General features: G+C 41.1%; 1 protein-coding gene across 17 annotated transcripts in view; it reads right to left on the bottom strand.

Moving 5' to 3' along the window:
- The window catches only part of ABLIM1 (actin binding LIM protein 1), a 323,249-nt gene that overhangs the window by 6,714 nt on the left and 295,222 nt on the right, over positions 1-21,313 (bottom strand). For 7 of the 17 annotated variants that reach the window (XM_065894021.1, XM_065894019.1, XM_065894020.1 and 4 more), the window contains 5 exons: positions 19,609-19,738; positions 7,664-7,711; positions 4,531-4,671; positions 1,810-1,901; positions 493-604 (listed from right to left, as the gene is read on the bottom strand). In XM_065894021.1, coding sequence (XP_065750093.1) covers positions 493-604; positions 1,810-1,901; positions 4,531-4,671; positions 7,664-7,711; positions 19,609-19,738 — 523 coding nt within the window. Of the gene's footprint in view, positions 1-492; positions 605-1,809; positions 1,902-4,530; positions 4,678-7,663; positions 7,712-9,414; positions 9,520-17,326; positions 17,444-19,608; positions 19,739-21,313 lie in introns of all 17 variants that reach the window. The other 10 variants (XM_065894024.1, XM_065894029.1, XM_065894033.1 and 7 more) reach the window with 6 other exon arrangements.

Here is a 21,313-nt window from a genome sequence, read left to right as displayed (position 1 = left end):
AGTTAAAAAGCGTTCTGTTCTTGGACTCCCCTGGTGGTCCAGTGGTTAAGACTCTGTGCTTCCACCGCAGGGGGCACACGTTCAGTCCCTGGTTAGGGAACTAATGTCCCACAGTGCAACCAAATCAAAAAAAAGAATAAAGTTATAAAAAGTATTCTGTTCTCTATGAGGATTTTCTTTTTGCCACTTCCCTCTGAGATGTATGTTCTAGAAGGTAGACCCAGCACAAGGGGACTGACCCCTCTTGGTTCCTGAGATCCTCCAAGGGCTCCCCCTATTTCCAACAGGAAGGAAACACACATTTAAGGAAGAGCCATGGCAGGCTCTTAAGCTAAGTTGACATGACATAGGATTCTTACACTTCCTTTCCTATAGAACACTCTGTAGATTCCACCAGAAACCACCCTGCCTCTCCTGGAACCCTCAAAATAGGCTCCTTGCAGGCAGGTGGCCAGCTCCTGGCTCAGGGAAGGCGGTGGGTCTTCTGCTCACCTGAGTTGATGGAAGAATCATAGCGCCCAGTGGCCAGGGAGGACCTCTCCCGGCTCTCCCTCTCCTTCTCCATCTCTTCTTTCAGTATCAACTGGCCCAGGCCCGAGTTGAGCTATTCACAGAGAAAAGAAAAATGAAAGCGAAGCCCGCAATTACTTTTAGGGAACTGCAGTTTCTTTTTAGGAGATCCTGCAAGAAGTTCCTGACTCTGGAGAGGGCTGAGGCATATTGTCCCAGAGCCTGGTGGCTCCCCAAAAGGTCAGCCAGGTCTTGGACCTTGAACCCACCATAGTCCCTTCAATGTCAAGGCTCTGTTGCCCTAAACCAGGCTCCACATCAGAAGAGTGTTCTCCCTCCTTTGCCCTCCCCGCAAAGCGCCAGCAGGGAGACTCAGGAGGGCAACGTGTTGAGTATGTACAGATTTTTGATGTGGGAAGGGAAGACTGGGGGCAGTAGCCTTTAAAGATAAATTACACTGATTTGTTTAAAAACAGGGGAAAAAATAATGCATGCTCATTGTACAGATTCTAGAAAACCCAGAAGGAAAGAAGAACCCATAATCCACCACTCAGAGACAACCACCATTTACATTCTGATCTGTATCTACCCAGTAGTTTTCTACGCACATAATATACAAAACTGGGAACACATAATAAATGTAACTTTGTACCCTTATATAACTAGTATCGTGTGCATTCCCCATATGATGAAGTATCTTTGGAAAATGACCCTTATTGGTAGGAGTCGATCATTTCTAGGCTCCCTCAACCCCAGGCCTTCTGGGATGCTGTGGGCCTAGCTAGAGACAGAGTGTATAATGAGGATGTCTTAGTGACAGTCCATTTTATCCCCTCTCTCTTGGCCCAGATATACACACACAAGGTCTTATGAGTCCTGAGGAAAGACTTGGAGAAAGGCTCTTTCCCAAGGGAATCCCTTCAGCAAAGCCTGTGTGAGGGAAGGAAGGTGTTGTACCACCTCGGAGTACACTCTGGCTTTACCTGGCCTTTCAGCATCCTTTCAACACATGCACCGCACACCCACACACCCCACACAGAGTCTCGCTCTCCTCGAAAAGGCCCAAACATTCCGTGTCTCTCTGACCTCCAGGTCACCTCTTCCAGAACCCGCTAAGTATCTGCCTTATTACAGTCACTAGATGCCCACCTTGTCTCTCCTACTGGACCGTAAGCTCCTGAGGGCTGGGAGTACCCCCTGCTAATCTTGGTGGCTCGCCCATAGCAATCATTCAGTAACATGGATCGACAGAAGACAGAACCGAAGTGAAGGCTGCAGCAAAGTAGTTTAAGGACAAACCTTCATTAATTGCTCCTCTTGTAGCTGCCGGCGTCTCAGCAGTTCCTCGTCGTCTTCCTCTCTGCCACTAGATCTGCGTCTCATGTCAGCTCCTAAGTCCACAGCAAAGACAACCTCTCACGTTAGCCCCACAGCAAGGGGAGCTCAAGGGACTAGTCCACCTGTGCTCAACGTGTCTGGCGGGCAAAGTCAGCAGTGGTCTTCAACATTCGTGAACAACACATGGGAAAAAAGAGCCTGCCACCAGTTCAGCTGGTTTCTTGAGACAACGGGCCCCGTTTGACAAGCCAGTCCAAAAATGTGATTCAGTAAGGCATGCCTCCCAACAATCGGATCTGCTCAATTCGAACTCGGTTTGCCATTATGATTGGGTCTAAGTCATCCCACTGGCCACAGCTTCCATAGTAGGTGGGAGGGGCATCTACGGTTATTATTTTCATGTCCTTGAGGTCATTGTTCAAATAGAGAGGAAGCCAGATTCATCTGGATACCATCAAATAGGTAAGACAGTCTCTTGTGACGAATTTAAAAATCTTGTTTTCTTTTTCTGAATATTTAGGTTTGTCACCATACCATCACCCTGTCTTCTACCTCCAATAAATTCATTAAGAAGCACGCTTCAGTGGTTAAGACTCCACGCTCCCAATGCAGGGGGCCCAGGTTCGATCCCTGGTCGGGGAACTAGATCCCACATACATGCCACAACTAAGAGTTTGCATGCCACAACTAAGGAGCCCATGTGTCACAACTAAGGAGGCAGCAAGCCACAACTAAGAAGCTCTCAAGCCACAACTAAAGAGCCCACCTGCTGCAACTAAGACCCAGTGCAACCAAATAAATAAATATTTTTAAAAAAAAAGAAAAAAGAAGCATGCTTTATTTTTCTTTGAAGGGATGGGTCTCTAATGTTTCCTTGCTCTTAATCTTTCAGAAAATGGTCACAAAAGGGTTTTATACTAATGGGCCAATAAAAAGGGTTAATTCAGCTAAAAAGTTACTTATTTCAGTATAATAGAGCAGATCACGTACAATTTTTAAGCTTCCTGGAAAAGGGGAGATGGAGGGGAAAGGAGGAATCTGTCTGAATGGCTGGAAAATTAAGATAATTATCGCTTTTCCTAAGTGGCTTGGACTAATTTAGCTGTGGGAAGAGATAGGAAAGCCTGCTAATCTAATCAAAATAAACTCTAACTAATACCTTCAGGGTTTGATCAGTTGGATTAATGGACCAGAAGCTTTCTTCATTTTGGAACCCCAAACTATTTAGCGATGACAGTTGGTAACAACAAAATGTTAATTCTCCCCCAAAGTTTAGCTGTTTAATGTCCCTGCTATGCAACACGACTGAACTAGGAACCTCAGCGGCTCCAAGAACCGCCTGAAGGACGTGGACCAGCAGAAAAAAAAAGCTGACGACTGAGTCTTAGTTTCTAAGATCATGAATATCAATGTGAATTTCTCTCTTTAATCTACACTAACAAAAATGAATAGGCATGTTTTCAAGAACTAGATACATCTTAAGTCAACATAACGTATAGAATACTTGTGAATAAGGAACCCAGGAGGTATAATAGATTTTTCCTTCAACTATTTCTATAGATATCAATTGCTTTAAAATCCACTTCTATTGCCTGTAAAAGTTATTCCAAAAATAACTTGGCGAAAAATAGCAGGATGAAGAAAATTTGGGAATTTTGGAAAATTGAAGGCCTTTTAGGTTGTCAACAGAAATGTGATAAGATAGTCATATCTTTGTAAAGCTGACTCACTAAATTTTCAGTACTAGCTTCTGAGTTTGCTAATACCATTTTTCAGGGCCAAGTGATTTCACTAATGACAAAGCAGTAAACAGACAGTTCTAAAGCATAAATGTGTGGTTCAAAGCAAAGAATGAAACAGCTCCAATGTGACATTTTAGCACAGAAGTCATGGAAATGACAGATGTGAAATCATGTAACTTTACATGAGTAATATTCCAGAACACCTGCTACTCTGTAACAGCCCTTCTTAGTAACGCAGAACATGATCAGGCAAGAAGGATGAAAGAGCTTCAGTGTTAAGATTGGTTGTTAAGAGAATCGTAATTACAACCCAGAAATCGTCTAAAACAAACTTAATTCAAAGAAGTCACACTTCTGTGGACACTCAGTAAATCCACCCACTATGCTCTAACTATGTAGAACGAAGTTCTTGGCAGGAGGCTTTGATTCAACTATGTTCAAAAGAGTTACTGGGGCTTCCCTGGTGGTGCAGTGGTTGGGAGTCCGCCTAACGATGCGGGGGACATGGGTTCGTGCCCCGGTCCGGGAGGATCCCACGTGCCGCGGAGCGGCTGGGCCCGTGAGCCATGGCCGCTGGGCCTGCGCGTCCGGAGCCTGTGCTCCGCAACGGGAGAGGCTGCAATGGTGAGAGGCCCGTGTACCACAAAAAAAAAAGTTACTGACTTTACAATAATAACTGAGAGTCCACGCAAAACACCCGTTTTAGACCAGCTCTGCACCTCACTGGGCTTGGTTAGCACAAGGCTCTGGTGGCTGGATTTTTGAAGCATTCTGCACACACGTTAACACTACCTTAGTTCTTTTCACTGTTCTAATTCTTGGTCGTACTTTTCTTAAAAAATCTTTACACTAGGACCCATTTCCTTGCATATTTTTAAGCACTGCACTTTGAGATCTCCTAGCAATTTGTCCATTTGGCTTAGCTGCTACAGTTGCATACCTATGGCGGCAAGTGAGGGGGGACCAGGCCAGTGGTCCGTCTCAATCTTTGGTATCTCGCTGGGGTCTGGAGCCTGGGCTGCTGGGAACTTGGAAAACTTGATGATGTCTTCTGAAGACTTGCTCTGGGCTGCCAAGGCAGCTGCATCTGGATGGGAATCAGGGGCAGCTTAGCTATCGGTCTGTAAGGCCATGGTAGTATACAATCCTCTTACATAGTTTTCTCGTGCTCTGGCAAAAAGTGTGAACACCAGAGAGCTGTTTATCACCATTATCAATCACCCCGTCACTAATAGTTCCTAGTGACAACTCGACTCATCCTCCTTACGTTCTGCCAGAAGCAAAGCTTCATTCTACATCTGTTCTACATCTGAAAAATCTTGTTCCAGAGCTGTGCTGTCCAATACTAGCTCGAGCTACACGTGGCTATTTACATTTAAATTAACACAATTAAATAAAACAAATGATTAATAAAATTAAAATTCAGTTCCTCAGTGGCACTAGCCACATTTTATGTGATCCATACCTACACGTGATTAGCGGCTACTGTATTGGACAGTATAGTTATAGAACATTTCCATCATCCGGGAAAGTTCCACTGGACAATTCTAGAGCAATTAGAAATTTGAATCTAGTTAATTTGAAATTAAAGAGGTTAGTGAAAAGCATGACATTGTCACTTGACTGTAGGTGTTAATCATAAGAGAGTTGGTTGGCGTTGAATTTTTGTGGCTTCTCAGCCACAAAAATATTGGTCCGGTTCATTTCAATCCTTGCCTATTGTATATGTGTCCTTGATTCCTAGGTGAATCCACTGTCAGCTTGCAGGAGTTTAGCCTTGAGGCTTGGGTTTGCCATACCCACTCGCTGTTTTGTTCAAGGGGCTGCACATACAAATGAGTCATCCAGCTTTAAAACCACAAAAGCCAGAATAGGAGCAGCATGAGTTCGCAGAGCTCTTAATGGCTGTGCTGACAGGTGGAGTCATCGGCTTAGAGCCCCAAATGGAATCACAGAAGTGGAGCAAGACAAACCAGGTTAAATGGTCAGTCCCCGATTCTGGCTAATCCTGCAAGCTGACCTGGGATGTTACTAAACATTCCACAATATATTTATAATGCTATAAATAAAATTTGCCCCCCTCCCTGGGCTCACAGATTTTTAAATCTGGAAGTAACTTTTTGAATTTTCATCTCCAATTCCACATTTTTAAAGTAACTTTCTGGGTCTCAATTTGCTTAAGTAACTTGACTGAGGTCGCCCTACATAATAATAAGGGGTAAATTCTCAGCCAGGCATGGAACAGTGTTTTTCTGAATTTCTAACCTCATGAGTATAAAAGATAAAATCAGCTTGGAAAACGCTGCACACTATATCCTCTTCTTAAAGAAGGACTATATGTGTTAGCATATTAAAGACTAAGAAGTGTGACTTTATTTAAGTCTAGCATTTTCCAAATGCACAGGGCATAGACACCAGTTTTTGCTATGACATCTATTTCTATCACAGAGAATTGCTCTTTTGCAGAATGTCCTTTGGGATGTACCGCTCTGGTTGTGCTACTCTTAATTACAAGAGACTGAAAGAACGTAAAGAGTAAAGTCAATTTCACAGAAAGAAGCAAACTAATCCCTTCCAAATAAATAACCTAACATTATCCTATCTTTTTAAACCTTAAGTATTTGATTATTTTTATTTGGAGAGGCAGGGTCTTAGAGATTTTAGTATTTTTTAAAAAGTCTCTATAAACTGATAAATCAAACTGGGAATCTTATTCTTAAATTTAAAAAATATATATATTTTTAAAGCCAGACTTCAAACAGTACTTACGCATTAGAATTGGTGAAGTCAGTAAACATTCACATGTTAATGAGTGGGTGAGAAGACATTAAACCATAAAAAAAGCAAACAAAAACAAGGTTAAGAAACTTAAAAAAGCAAGCACATGGTGTAAACTCAAAAAACAAACACAGATGAAAAAAAATCATAGTTCTAGAACCATTACAATACATACATCCTTTTTCCCCTAGAATGTTGGCCTTAAATTTTTTTCCTTTTTGCATTTTCAACTCTATTTGCTTTTCATGTCATCCTAAGCCTTTAGGACTCATTAATGTCAACTGGATTCTAAAGGCAGCCTTCAAATTTCCAGGCACAATTTGTGTATAATTTTCTGAAATCACCTGGAGACCAGTCTTGGCTTTCTACCCATTCACAAAGATTTATAGCAGCTGAATCTATAGAGACCTAATAATGTTGGAGGGAAATGTGATTTACAAAGAGTAATATGATTTCCTGGGTTTAAAAATTCTATATTCCCAGAAAAGGAAAACACAATTATAAATCCACATCAGTGGTTCTTAGCTTGCAGGAATTTCAGAGACAAGCTGGCCTAATGTACTGGTTTTTGCAGATGAGAAAACTGAGGGACAGAGGTTACGTTTCTGATATCACAGAACCGTTTAGGTGAAGAGCTGGGATCAAGGCTAGGGCCTCTGTCTCAGCATGAGTCCCATCCCCTCTACCACAGGGTGCAGACATCTGCATGCTCCATCAGAAACTGGGGAACTGGACAGTCAGGCTGATGGAAGCTTGGTCAAGTTAATGTTTTTTTGGCCACACAGCTTGCGGTATCTTAGTTCCCTGACCAGAGATCGAACCTGTGCTCCCTGCAATGGAAGCACAGAGTCCTAACCACTGGAATGCCAGGGAATTCCCTTGGTCAAATTAATTTTTAGGTAGCTAGCCTTCACTAGTTTTAATTAGTTAAACTAATTGCAAGCTCATCAAAATTATCAGAGAGGTTGGTTAAATTATTTGATGGCCCCCCAAAAAAGTCTTGTTAGGGAGTTTGTGAATTACTGTGTGACCGTACCTTTCCTTCTCTATGAGTGTAATGATACATAGTTTGATGGGCTCAGAAATAAGCTAGGAGTTTCCTAATCAAGCTAAGTGTTCTCTATCTAGGAAAACCGACTTCAGAATATTTGCATCATAGGAGACCATGAAGGCATAATACACTGGACGCCCCAGTTTGATTCTCAAAAGCAGCAGCAGGTAAGCCTTTCAGAGGACAGTGAAGAGTTCACCTGACGTTGCTATTTAAAAGCTACGCGGAGGAAAGCGGGTTTTACCATGCTGTTTGTAGATGGGTGGTTTTCGGTAAATGTTGATCCCTTGATCTGTGGAAATGAAAAGCAAAGGTGTGTGATTATGGGGAGCCATCCACCGATGGGAAAAACAGATCAACCAAGAGGCAAACCAAACTGAAGATTCTCCAACAAAAATAACCCAGAAGGTTAACTTTTGTATTACAAAGATTGAGGTTACTGGAAGAAGAAATTACAGGAATGAGTGAATTACTATAGACATGTGACATGGAATCCTTTGTAATACATCTTAGGATATAGAGAGATGTCATTCACTCATGAGCCATTTATTTCAAATATACACTTCACTAAAAGTGGGGTTAAAACAGGAAGAAATGCAAGCAGTGCAGATACTGTGATGGTGAGGAAGACATAACCAGTTTGGGGAAGATCCCCAAATTGCTACTGTCTCGAAATTGAGCTCCCAGTAGAGACCAGTGGCTCAATTTACTTTTCAACTAATGAGTGGAACAGTGGAAAGCGATGTAGTGAAAATTAAGAGTATATTTTTGTAAAACATAGAAACAACTTTTAGGTGCGAGGCTAGTCTGATGTATTGACAGGATGTTTGACAAAATCCTAGTTTGTATAGGCCAAATTTTACAAAAGAAAGGAAAAGTAAAGAGATGCCAAATATTATTCATATATTTATATAGAACCCCATTTGATTATGCAACCATTAAACTTTGACTGCAAATACTCAGTAGGTTTCAAAAGGTTTCCCCAGAATCTTGGGCACTGGATCCTGGTTGGGCATTCTTTATGAAAAAAGTTGCAAACATACAACACTGATTTTCAAGGTTCGATGAAACTTCATTTATATGTATTTTTTAAAGGCAGTCCTATCTCAGTGGTATGAATCCCATTGAACTTTCCTCTGTTCAAACTTCTAGGTAAGTTTGGAATGCAAAAGAGAAAAACTACTACAGATTCCAAATATGTATGCTAACGTTAACATAATGGGTAATGTATTAAACCACTTTCAGTAGCTAAAAGAAGCAAAACAATGTACTTCTGATGGAAAAATAATATCATGACTTCTGACGGCCAATCTTGCCTTCACAAAGATTGTGAGCTGACCCTAAATATTAAGATACTGATGGGTTCTGATTTTTCCAGTTCCTGATGGCAAATTACTATTTGTACCATGACAGCAAAGCTTATAGCACCAAGCCTAAATTGCAAGATGTCTTTGTGGGCTACGGAGGTGGTTAGTTAATTACACACTGCAGAAAGACCCTCCAAATGACCCAATTTTTCAGCTCCCTGAAAAGTCCATAGAAAGAATCTCCACACTGGAGACAAACAGATAAAATAAAAGTACTCTCAAGAACACTGTGGTTCAGTCTTTAGGCTGAGAAGGTAACTAGATTGCCATTGTGTTAGACAATGACACTAAACCACAGAGGGGTATCTCAGAAGGTACTAACATAAGGGTAAAATTAAAATTTTTGTCAAAACAAGACAAAACAAAGCAACTCAACCCTTATTCCTTCACCCTCTGCCTCCCATCCCCCTTCAAAAATTTTAGAGAAAATGTAAACCTTCAATACAATCCTGGCACCTCCCACACAAAGCTTTTGAAAGGCCCTCTAGGTCGGGTCCTGCAATTTAGGGTTTGTCGGCTGTGAGCATCTCAATTAAAAGAGCATGAGAAATGGAGACGAGACAGAGGCGACAAGGCTACATTCTGCACGGTGACAGGACACCAAGACACAGACCATGTCAGCTCCTACCTGGAACATGGAAATGTTTAGGGGCCTGAGCGTAAGTTGGAGTGAGAGGGCGGCTGTCTGGCCGATAAGGGAGAGGGGAGTTCCGGCCGCTGGATGGCTCATTGCCTCCAATGAGAAGAATGGAGAAAACAAAATGAGAGAAGGGAGAGCAAGAAAGAAAACAAAGCTAGCATAATAAAAATTCAAAATGAACAAACCGGAAGGAGGTACATCAAAAAGGAGAAACCAAAGAAACAAACTCAGTTCATCAACTCGGCTCACAAAGGTGACTGGTATAAGGTTGAATTATCCAAAAGAGAGATTTGCGTTCAAGTGGAACTAGGTTAAAAGCGGTGAGCGGTAAGATGCATCATTCCAATGGCATGCGGTTGAAGGCTGTGAGCTGGCAGCAAACTGATTAGATGGAAAGTACATTAAGAAGAATGGAAAGTCACTTGCTAATGATTCAGGGTCAGTCGTCAGATGGTTTACAACCCAAGCATGTAAAGGGGTGGGATATGCAAACCCAAAAACAATCACTTCCAGGCACAATGGCAGAGGCTGGCAATCAGAATCTATTTCTCTGAATGGGAGGCTGAGTCTGGGAACCTGTGCGGTCCTTCCTTTGAGCAACACAAAGTGCCTTCATTGCAGCCTATGTTTCTGTTGCTTCACTTTGAAATACACACAGTAGAGTCTGACCCCTTTCTTCCAGGTACTTTGGGACCACTTATACTTCTCTCTACCTTTCTCTTAAAAGAGGCTCTACCCAGTCTAAAAATTCCATCAGTGAGACATTTATTAAGCATCTACTATGGCTGGGCAGTGAGCTTCGATTGAGGCTAAGTAGGTGAATAAGATGTGGTGCCTGGCTGCAAGGGGCCTGCTCAGGGTCTACCTAAGGAGACAGACTTATAAGCAACAAGTACACGTAATACCACATAAGTGCTTACTCGGGGGTATGTGAAAAATTCTATGGCACTCACGTGAAGGTACCATTGATTTTTCATAAAGGCTACAGAAAGATGCTAGAATTGAGTTGGTCATTGAAGAGTAAGCTCACCAGGTGGATGGGTGGCTGGAGGGGTGAGAAGGTCCAGATTCTAGGGAGCTGGAACATCACGGGGAAGGAAGGGCCACGGTGTGTGGGAGCAACAGGACGGGCCTCTGTGGCTGGGCAGCACGGCGTTCTTGGAGGTGGGAGTGGGGAAGAGCCTGCAACGTGCTGCTGGGCTTGGCTGCAAAAGCCTTGAGGACCCCCCCATAGCCACCATCATTCCCTCGGATAAGAACTGCAGGGTGAACTGAGACTTGTGCAAAATCGGAAAGAGATCAGCTCTTACCCTACTGTCCTCCTTCCCCACGACTGAGCGAACATCCGTGCAAGAACACACCAGAAGATATAGGACTATCAAAAGTTAATGAATTAGTAAGGTAATTACTTTTATGATTGAGTTGTAAAGGTTCTTTACATATTCTGGATAACAAGTTTCTTATCAGACATATGATTTGCAAATATTTTCTCCCACTTTGTGGTTGTCTTTTACTTTCTTGATAGTGTCCTTTGAAGCACAGAAGTTTTAAATTTTGATAAAGTCCAATTTATCTATCAGTTAAGGCTAACAATTTTAAATAAATCACAGATCTTCAGAAAATAGAGCAGGAGTCAATTTTTTTTACTTTGTCGTAAATTTTTTTTTTAATTGAGATATAACTGACATAAAACATTATATTAGTTTTAGGTGTACAAGAGCCAATTTCTTCAAGTAAATCAAACTGTTCTAAATCTGGCCAGTAATGCATGAAAGATGTCAATTGCTGGAGTCTCAAAATAACATGTTCAATAGGGTTTTAATATTTTGATATGTATAGTTTTAGATAACCAGAGCACAGATCTGTACCAAATGGGCAGTAAGATATTCCGAATATGAGATCTGAATTTGTTACTGTCTCAGATTTAGAGTCCAGGTTTTTGGTTATCATGTTGTAAAACTTTTGTCCTTTTTTCCTTTTTTGTTTCAAGAGTCAGTTTAGCATCTGGCTCCCAATATATCATAATGCTGACTTTACTAAAGTGAGATAGTAGCTCCTAAAAATTATGAAGCTTCACCTACAGCCACTGATCTATTAAAAAGCTCATTTAAAGAGAAAGTGACCTCATTTACTATCACTCTCCTAAAGAGAAATAACCAGCTCATGTCTGAAAAAATTAATATAAAAAACACAGGTAGAGGCAAGCAGGGGAAGGAAGAATACAGTTTACGTTTAGAAGAAAATCCCGCTTTAACCCTAAGGCTGAATCAGAGCTAGATCTCATTTACCTCTGTGTGTTCCACACAGTGCCTGGCCACGACTAAGTGCTTAATAAATGTCTGTGAATGAATGACTGAAGTAGGCCAACTAATTAATTCTACAGCAATGAATGACCTAATTTAGTGAGCACCACTGCAGGATCAACCATCATCTTTCTCTTAATTATAGGCAGCCGGATGCTAGGACACAGCAATGGGATCACAATAGTACCTTTTTTCTTTTTTTTAAAAATAGCTTTCCCTAGAGTTGATCCTTAATAACCCCAATTTAATTGTTTCACTCCAGAAGAATTCTTTACTCCTACAAACATTAGAAATTATTCACAAGAGTAATCCATAATTAAAAAACAGAATAATTCTTGTGGGCTATTCTCAAAGGAAGTTCTAGAGAGACTCAACTTTCTTGCTTTATTTGAGTTTTTTTCTGAAGACCTTGCCTATCTTGAATACTGGTGCTACTGCTTTGAAACCATACTGCTCCCTGCCCTTAATCCTGCACCTCTAACCTTCCTGTACTTGTAGAACATCAGATTTTCGGGGGCGAGAAATGTTCTCACAGGTTTTGTTTATAATATCCAATCAGATGAAACTCCATTAAATTTGTTCTGACAGTTACTAGCCAGGGTCACGCACACACAAAAATAGCTGCATATATGGGACATCAAGGTTTAAGGCCATTAGAATTAGCACTTGCCCAAGTATTCTATCATTAAGATGCTCTGCTGCCCAGTGGCAGTAGAAACCCATCACTTCCATGGTTGACGGCTCTCAAAGGCTATGGAATGACTGTCTGACTTCCCAAAGGGTGTATCCTGGCTGAATGCTGTCTCCAGTTGGGCAGAGTTTTTTACCTAGCAGCATATCTTCGGCAACCACCGACCTTTCTAGTGGCTAGAAAAGACGCTAGTATGTTCAAGTCTTTGTAAGTAGATTTAACTCTATAATCATTTAAAATCTCCCAGGAGACATTTGAAAACACTAGGTAAACAGCTACTCAGCAACACACCATCTAAGTGATCCTGCATAGTATGGTTTCTACACATCACAACGGCTCGTTGGGGAAAAGGTCTCAGGGTACATAACGTTGCTAGGTACCAAATTCTTAGTCCTTGAAATGCGAAAGGCATTAGAAATTTTGGCATTAACAAAAAAATTCTCAAGATGAGGCCTTTTCTAAGTTAAACACCCTTTCTTTAAGTGATAAAACGTTTCACTCTATCCTGGATGGAAATGACTGATGAAGGCCCTAAAAGGTTATTTTCGTGCTTAGTTCATTACTCAGGCAAAGTGATGTATAAGCCATCAGATGAAACATCATATACGGAAGGTATCATCGTCATCATCATCATCTAGCAGCCTGGTGTTGACACTGTTTAAAAATAACATAATAGTGTATATATCATATAATAGTGTATATATCACACTCATAGCCATTTTGTTCCTTTAAATAAGTCCTTGCGTTGGTTCATCTAAGTTGTTAGTGATCTCAGCTCCTGGGATGAGAAGCTACTGTATATATAGATATACATTTCTTGGTCTTCATTTTTCCGCTCCTTCCAAGTCAGCCCAATAGGCCAATTTTTCAGTCCTTGGGAGATCATTCACTGGAAGGATTCCCACTGTACTTAAATTTAAACGCTCTGTCCAACTTTTATTCTTCTTTTCGCCACCATGAGAGCCTCAGTGACAAATTCTAAGACAAGTCAATCTAAATGGCAATGCTTGTGTCTGCTGTGGGAAACGGCTGGCAACACTTAGCTTCTGGACTCTAAGGGCTTATGTTCCAAAATATAAATTCTGAGGGGACCTTAAAGTTGGCAGCAACTAGAATGTCATGACAGAGTTTCAAGATTACTGGTCCTTGTCTAAAGCTTCAATAAACGTTATGGTTTCCTTCAGCAAGTATCAAATACATATTTGCTTCATAGCAACTCATATCTATGGCAAAACAAGGAAGATTTCTTTCAAAGAGACTTAATATATGTAGCCCTCCTGTTTGCAAATCTGATTCATGGACACAGAAGGAAATATCTAACAGTATTTCAAAGGGAAAGGAAGAGAAACTGTGCAAACATGGCACAAAACCCAAAACAAGGTGAAAATAGTTTTTCCAAATAGGCATGCACTTGTCCAAATGGCCCAACAATGATATACTGATATAGAATGAAGCTGCAAGGAAGGTCAGAGAACAGAAATAAAAAACACAATGGAAAACGAGATGGGCATTACAGAAAATGGATGGGGAAGCCAATGAGATAGAGAGAAAGCTGTTGATGTGCATCTCAGCTCTACACCCATGCAGGTGTCCTCAGCTCTGTGGACCCTGAGGGCCTGGGCCACATGCGTCTGAAATAAGGGCCAAGAATTGGACTTGGGCAGTGGGAGATGGGCTTCTGGCTGCCAGAGGGGCAAGGGGACCCCTGCTTTCAGCTACACCTTCCTGAGATGGACATCCTACCCTGGGGTCCTCAAGCTCCTTGGCTTACATTTGTTTTAAAAATAATTTCCCTGAGATTGCAAAACAAGCTCCAAGATAAAGAGTGAATGTTCAAATGAAGAGCCATGGAAAACCCTGGGAGACTTTGCTCTTTAAAGATATCTTAGATGTGTTTCTCTAATGGCCATACGTTCCCCCTGGACTGGAGAGGACTTTCATGTAAACAGATACGTGTCTTTCAAAATAACTAAGACGTAATTCTTTGCAGAACCCGTATTTAGCTATTCAACTAAACTAGGCTTTTAAAGCAATATCTTTAATATACAAATTCTGCATGATTGATTTTGTAGTTTAGCAAAAAGCTGATTTTAAAACAAAGCATATACTGTTATGCACATTATATTTTGTATCTGAAGTATATAAACTATTTCATCTGAACAAACTGTAGGCATATATCCAGTAAAAAGAAAATGGGAGAGAGACCGTTAGATATTTTTTAAGCGTAAGCTCGAAGTAACAAACTATTGCTTTCTATAATTTAAACCTATACTATTTGACTGTGTACTTCGAATTCAGACTGAAAAAAGAAAAGGTTGTGTATCTACACTTTTAATAAAGCACGATTTAGGCACACCGAAGTACTGTAATTTTCCTAACCACTTATTATTTCTATTGAAAAGTTAATTTTGTAGTTTAAATGCCTGAAAGTAGCTGTTTGTCTTGGCTTCCATAAGAATGCAATTTCCTAGTTAAAAAGAGTTGGAAAATAAAAGTTTGCTTTAAAAATTATACTTCGTGTATAACATTTAGACCGAAACACACCCCCCTCATAGGAACGAGGGATGGGAAGGCTTGGGGTCTATCTAGTCCTGGTGCTGCCACTTCCTAGCTGTGAGTCCTTGGCCGGGTCACTTAACCAGGGCCTCAGCTCTTCATCCATCCCCATGCCTGCCCCCTGCTACTTTACTTCATAGGGCCGCTGTGAAGAGTGATGGACTGATGCAACCGGAAGTGCTCTAAGAACACCATGCCAAGGGGGAAATCACAGAGGGACCAGAGTTGAGTGCTCACTACACACCAGGGCATTTCACCTTGCCAACTACAAACAGGTGCTTGCCATGTACCTCTATAAGGATGAAATCGTGAGCCGCAGCAGCTGCTGACCTTCAACACCCCCTGAAAGGAGTTCAGGGTGGAGATCAGGAACGAGGCACTCTGTGCTCTGGGAAAAACTGACAGGACAGGTCTTCAGAGAGTCAGATACTTTCAGGAGAAGATTTTATGAGCCCAATTCTTGCATCTCCTCCTATCTAGAAAAGCACTAAAATCCTTCATGGTGACATCTGCTCCTCGAGACTAGCAGAATCCTTCTGCAAAAAACACGTGCTTGACTGCATGTACTCTCCCTTCACCAGAATCACATATATACTGACCTTCCCCCTACCTCTCTGGAGCGGTTTCTCAGAGCTATCTGCAGTGCTGTCTCCCGGGCTATAGCCCTCATTTTGCCCCAAATAAAATTTAATTCACAGCTCTCACGTTGTGATTTTTTTTTTTTTTTCAGTCGACAACCTCACACACCCCAATACCCTAGGAGAGGTTTCATAGATGAGGCAAGTGGCACTCAAAAGGTTAAGTCTACAATCCAAGGTCCCATAGCTAGCATGTGACAGAGATAATATTCAAAGCCGGGACTCCAGTGTCCACATGGGTGCCCATCTCGCCATAAGGCTGTGCACAAGCACGAGGTATTGAGTCTTGATATTTTGTGATGTGTTATTTGTATAAACTCTGTATAACTTTATAGGGTACATGACATTTTTCTTCCTACACAAAGTAGCTTTCTGAAAGATGAAATATATAATAACCGAATAAGGCAGTTTACATTTTGATGAATTAAAAAATGTATTTTCCCTTGCATATTAGAAACAAAGAAACAAAAATCTTAATTTGGCCAAGGGCTTCTATATTAAAGTCTCTTTAAAATACATCTCTGAAGTTTTTTTCAATAATTTCTTATGGTTTTATAGACATTCTCTAAAGTATCATCTTGACATCTAAATAATAAAGGTCTTTCCTCCCCCAAATACTAATTAGCAGTAATAATTTTAAATAACCTGTCAAGAATTTTAGAAAGTGCTGCACCTGCTGAAAAATTCCTTTGCTAGTGGCAAACGGTATGTGTCTTCAAATAAGCTTGTCAGCAATGTTATTTTTACAGCACAGAAAATGCTAAAATCGCATGCTTGTAAAACGACTGCAAAGGAAATTCAGTCAAAGAGCACAACATTTAGGCTGCCTGAGAAAGTGTTAGTGACGTGAGCTCTTGGAACTCGGGGTTAGAATCCCTTCGGTCTGTCTTAAGACCCATGACAACATCTGTGCTTGCCTGCTACTCCCTCCTTAAGGTATTTTCTTTGGTTAATTTGGTTCAAATCAAGACTACGGAAAAAGCATCCTCTGGGAGCTCCTACTTATTTTAAATTATGGCTCCTACTTATTTTAAATTTGGGGCTCTTGGCTCGATTGAGAATGGCTACGGAAACATAACAGACAATGAGAACAATGGGAACGGCATAGAGGGAAGGGCAGAAATGGGCAGGAACAGAAAACAGAAGGCAAAGTCCCTGTTCTCCATCATGCAGAAATCAGGACAGGTCAAAGGAAGATTACTCTAAGGGTTGTCTCAAGGAGATAAATTTAAGTTACGTTGCCACAGATCTTTCATACCGTCCAAACATTTTAATATTGTTACATGGTTAAGTGGCTTATCACCATTAAGACAACTTTGGAACCCCTGTTGCTGAATACTGTTGTGTTTTGCTGAGCCATAACACATATGAAAACCAGGAAGATTCCCCAGATATATATTATATTTTGCTTTTGACCAGAGAAAACCAAAATAATAATATATATTTTTCTTAAGCAGTAGATAACAAATCTCAGGGTCTCAAACATATTTCCTGTTTCTTCATCTAGAGCCCTTTAGAAATGACATATTTCTCCTAACGAGAGATGCTATGCCAGTTCTAAGACACGGCTGGGTGTAGTCATGACACACGCAGGCATGCTGAGAAGTCCAAAGCTCAGAGCTGACTCTTGGAGATGCACCTTATTAGCCTTCCCCGGGTGCTAATAAATCTCCGCTATGCAGGGTGCTGCCTGGAGAAGCCTGCCTCCTTACCTTTGATATGGGGAAGGAAGTGGTGTCGGAAAGGGGAGTTGGGGCGGGAGTCGCTGTGGCCGGAGCTGAGGCTGCCGGTGTGCAGGAAGGACCTCTGCACACCAGGAGACAGCAGCTCTGTGCAGCAAGGATCAGGGGCAGGACACGGTGCAAACAGAAAAGAAGAGCACAAATTAACACACGAGCAGGGACAACACCATCGTTCCAAGGGAGAAAAAAAAAAAAAAGAATGTTAATCAAGAGTCTGAAAAAGGAGGAAGGAAAAGGGGTTAAGAAGGCACCTACAAAGGGTTACACAAAGTGGGGAGAGTCTGCAAACAGGTTCAGGTCAGTACAGAGTTCATTCTCCGAGGATAAATGGTTTTAGTGGGAGGGAACGGCCACCAGAAGGTTCTGTCAGGATGACACCAGCTACCACTGAGCCAGGACTGGGCACGTCACTTAGACTCCACCATAGCTGTTTTTAAAAGGCACCTGACCAAACAGAACCCTCTGAAACACATGTACAAAACCGACAATCATTTCAAGAACCTTGCAAAGAAATACTTATATGTAAGGGTCAGATTCTTTGTTTTTTTAAGCTGCAAACGTCTCCTACTGCAAGTTTAATTTTACTTTTCCTGTGTAGAAGGGAAACCTGTCTGTATCCCCTGGGTAGCAAAGAGCTACCTGTGATCCTGAGAATTGGGTAGTGGTGACACCAGGGGAGCTGGAAACTCAGTTATGGACCATTAACCTAAGCCCAGACCTAAGGACGTGCGTCATCCTCTGGTATCTAGAACGTGTGGAGTGGATACTCTGAGGTGCTCTGTGCTGACCATGACTATGCTAGCAGAGCCCCATCTCGAAAAATAATTATGAGCCCTAACAACTGACATCACGCATGTCCATAACATATTGTGAAGGGGGAGGAGAAGTGCTTAGAATGGGGAATGTTCTACAGGCTCTTGGCATCAGAACCATGACTAGAACAGAGGAAAACTTTCTACTGCCCAATGAGGACATGACCTTTTAGGGAAACAATGTCCCTGGCTGACCACTCCCTTGCTATCCAGGGATTCTCTCGAACAACAATTTCCCAGTGAACTTCGCATCATTCTGATAAGGGTACGGCTGCAGTATCAGGGTATGCCCATACGTAGGGGTGGTGGCCTAAAGGATTTCTCATCACCCAGACAGAAAATGGCATAAATCCAAACCCAGAAGTAAAATGAATATCACTGTACATGAAAAATAAAAGGAATTTCTTTCCTGAAAAATTTTCCTTTAACGTAACTCAACAGATACTGAGTAAATATTTGAGTCTAGAGAAAACTAGACTTTATTGAAGGATCAAAAAGTAAAAATTTAATCCTCTACAAGCATTAAATCTATGGCTTTAAAGAGAAGATTGCAGCCTTTTTACATTCTGTTCATTTCCTTTGGTTTATATTTTATAAAATACGTTAGCATATGAATGGGCTTATTCTCATCAGCCTACACAGAAGCAAGAGGCTTAAGATGAAGTCTTCATAGACATATATCAACACCAAGTTTGTTTAGAAGGACAAAATCTTCCTTGGTGAATCTGTTTCTCAGGAATCCTCGGTCTGTGCTGGGATCCCCATGCTTTTTCTCCTCTACATAGGAGATACCCACTAGTAGTAAAAGGGTCTACATTCTGCCGAGATAAAGGTAAATGAGGTCCACTACTCTTAATATTCTCCATCATAGCACACCTCTAGTGCTTTTATATTTTCCAAGTCTGATGCAAAATCTTAGGTTGGAAGGCATCTTAAAAGTTACCAAATACAACCCCGAGGTTGTATATGAGACTTCTTTCTAGCAGGTTCTTAACCAAGCATGCTTAGTAATACCATGTGCCCGGATGGGGGAAACATAATAAACTCACGAGTAAATGACTAATACTGGATTTAGATTTTAGATAAGCCTAAAAGGCACATCACCGTATTTTCTTTTGGAGATCTCCATTTTAAGTCTCAAAGTGCTGAGATTTTCTTCAAGTCTAAAAAACCCAAAAAACCTCCTTTGCTTCTAGGTGTTCACTGTCAAAATGTAATTATTTAATAAGTCATAATGAATATAACCATAAAATGACTCTTGTTTTGAGAAAAGAAATAACACAAACTACAATGGAATAGGAGTTTGCAATTTTTTCTGGGAGAGGGGCAGATAGATTTGGCAGCCAGATTTTTAAATATGCTATCAGCGGTGGGGAAAACAATCACATAGAAACACGGATGACTCTACAGAGAGTGAATCCCGGGAACAGGTGCCCTTACCAGGTCTGTGAAAATGCTGGGGAGAGCGAGACGTGGTTGGAGTGTAGCTGTGACGGCTGTACACAGGGGAGTTGATGGAGCCCTGGCTGGTGGACCGGTGGATCATCCGGTCCCGCCCATCCTGGTACCCCTGGAAGCAAGTGCGAGAAAGTGGGAGCACAAGGCATACATGCAGGCTGTTGTCAGGTTCAAGTGAAATCAAGTTGCACCAAAGTCACCCAGGAACTATCCCGTCTACCTGTTCATGTATACACTTTAGGGCCATATTCCTTAAATAGGTATGCAAACAAGCATTCCACGGTTAGTGCTTTTTGTTCAAAACCTATAGTGCTTGCCTTTACCAAGATTTTAAGATGTATAAAGGATAAACTCCAGTGTTGATAGAGCTCTGGGAAAAGAGGGAATAATTCCAATGACCACGCTTATATTGTGCTTTTCAGTTTTACGAAGTCTGTTCACATAGGTTGTATCATCAGATCCGCATCGTAAAGAAGGTAGAACACATGGTATCACCTCCCTTCTTCACAAATGCAGAATGTTTCAGAAGGTTCCACGCAGGTAAGAGACCCGTGTGCAGGTGGAGCCTGCTTCAGAACCAGCCTCCTGACTCTCATCTCATCCCTGGATCCAACCACCAACCCACACCATCCATGCTGTTGATCTGGTGATGTTTTACGTCGATTTTCCTGGAGAACAAGCCTGTGGTGGCCTCAAATCAAGTAATTCTACTTCTACTTTAGGAAGCAAATTCCAAAAAGAAAAAAAAATTTTTTTAAACGACCTTTAAGTGGAAAAATTTCCTCAGACATTTATAATGCCACCATTTATAAAGACAAAACTTTGTATTATGTGCTCAACAAAACTGGGGAATAATTAAGTTATGGCATATCAATTTAATGGGATACAATAGCACCACCAGTCTGTCACCATGTCCAAATCTAGAAAAGAATATTGTAGGTATAAAGTATAAAAAAAATCATACGCACACAAACATAACATGAAACTTTAAAAGAATTAGGAGAGTACAAGGAACGTTTTACATTTTAGGGATTTGTTGCCCTATGAAGTTTCTACTAGCACAATAAAAATAAAAGTTTGAAAGAATGCATGAAAAAGGACTAAATTAAAACCTCGAAAACTATGGACGTGCGCAATTTGAGAGCAAGAGGCAAAAAAACTTTGATTTGATCCTAGTTGTGGCTGTAACAATAAATTAAAACAACAACAAAACAAAATTCCCCCAATAATGTGCCTCAACCTATTATTACTATTTCTATTATTGACAAGTGGTCAATAATAGAAATTAATTCTTCATAACTTCAGTTGAAAACGATCAGAATATTCATAGAAATTAGTTATTCATAGCACTCGGTCATAAACCACAATACTACAGAGATTTTACCATCTCAAATTATAGTGATTACCTAAGATCAGGCCAGTTTTATATAGACTATCCAGACAGTTACTTAGCTTTAAGACGAGACGGCTGATTTTATTTATTAATTATTATTATTATTTTTAGAAGGGGGTAGACCTAACCCCTGAGGAGTTTGCTCACTGGATCCATAAGGAAATACAAAATAATAAGAAGCACACTGAACAAACAATCCCTTGATTATCATTACCTGTAATAGCTTAAATGGAAGTGCTGGGTTAGACCTGGACCATGCTCAGATTTGAGGTGGTCTGACCTTAGGCCACCCTC

The sequence above is a fragment of the Phocoena phocoena genome, chromosome 16, assembly GCF_963924675.1.
Source record: "Phocoena phocoena chromosome 16, mPhoPho1.1, whole genome shotgun sequence".
NCBI classification, from domain to species: domain Eukaryota; kingdom Metazoa; phylum Chordata; class Mammalia; order Artiodactyla; family Phocoenidae; genus Phocoena; species Phocoena phocoena.
Note: the sequence above shows the minus strand (reverse complement) of the source record. Positions and strands in the feature narration are given on the sequence as shown.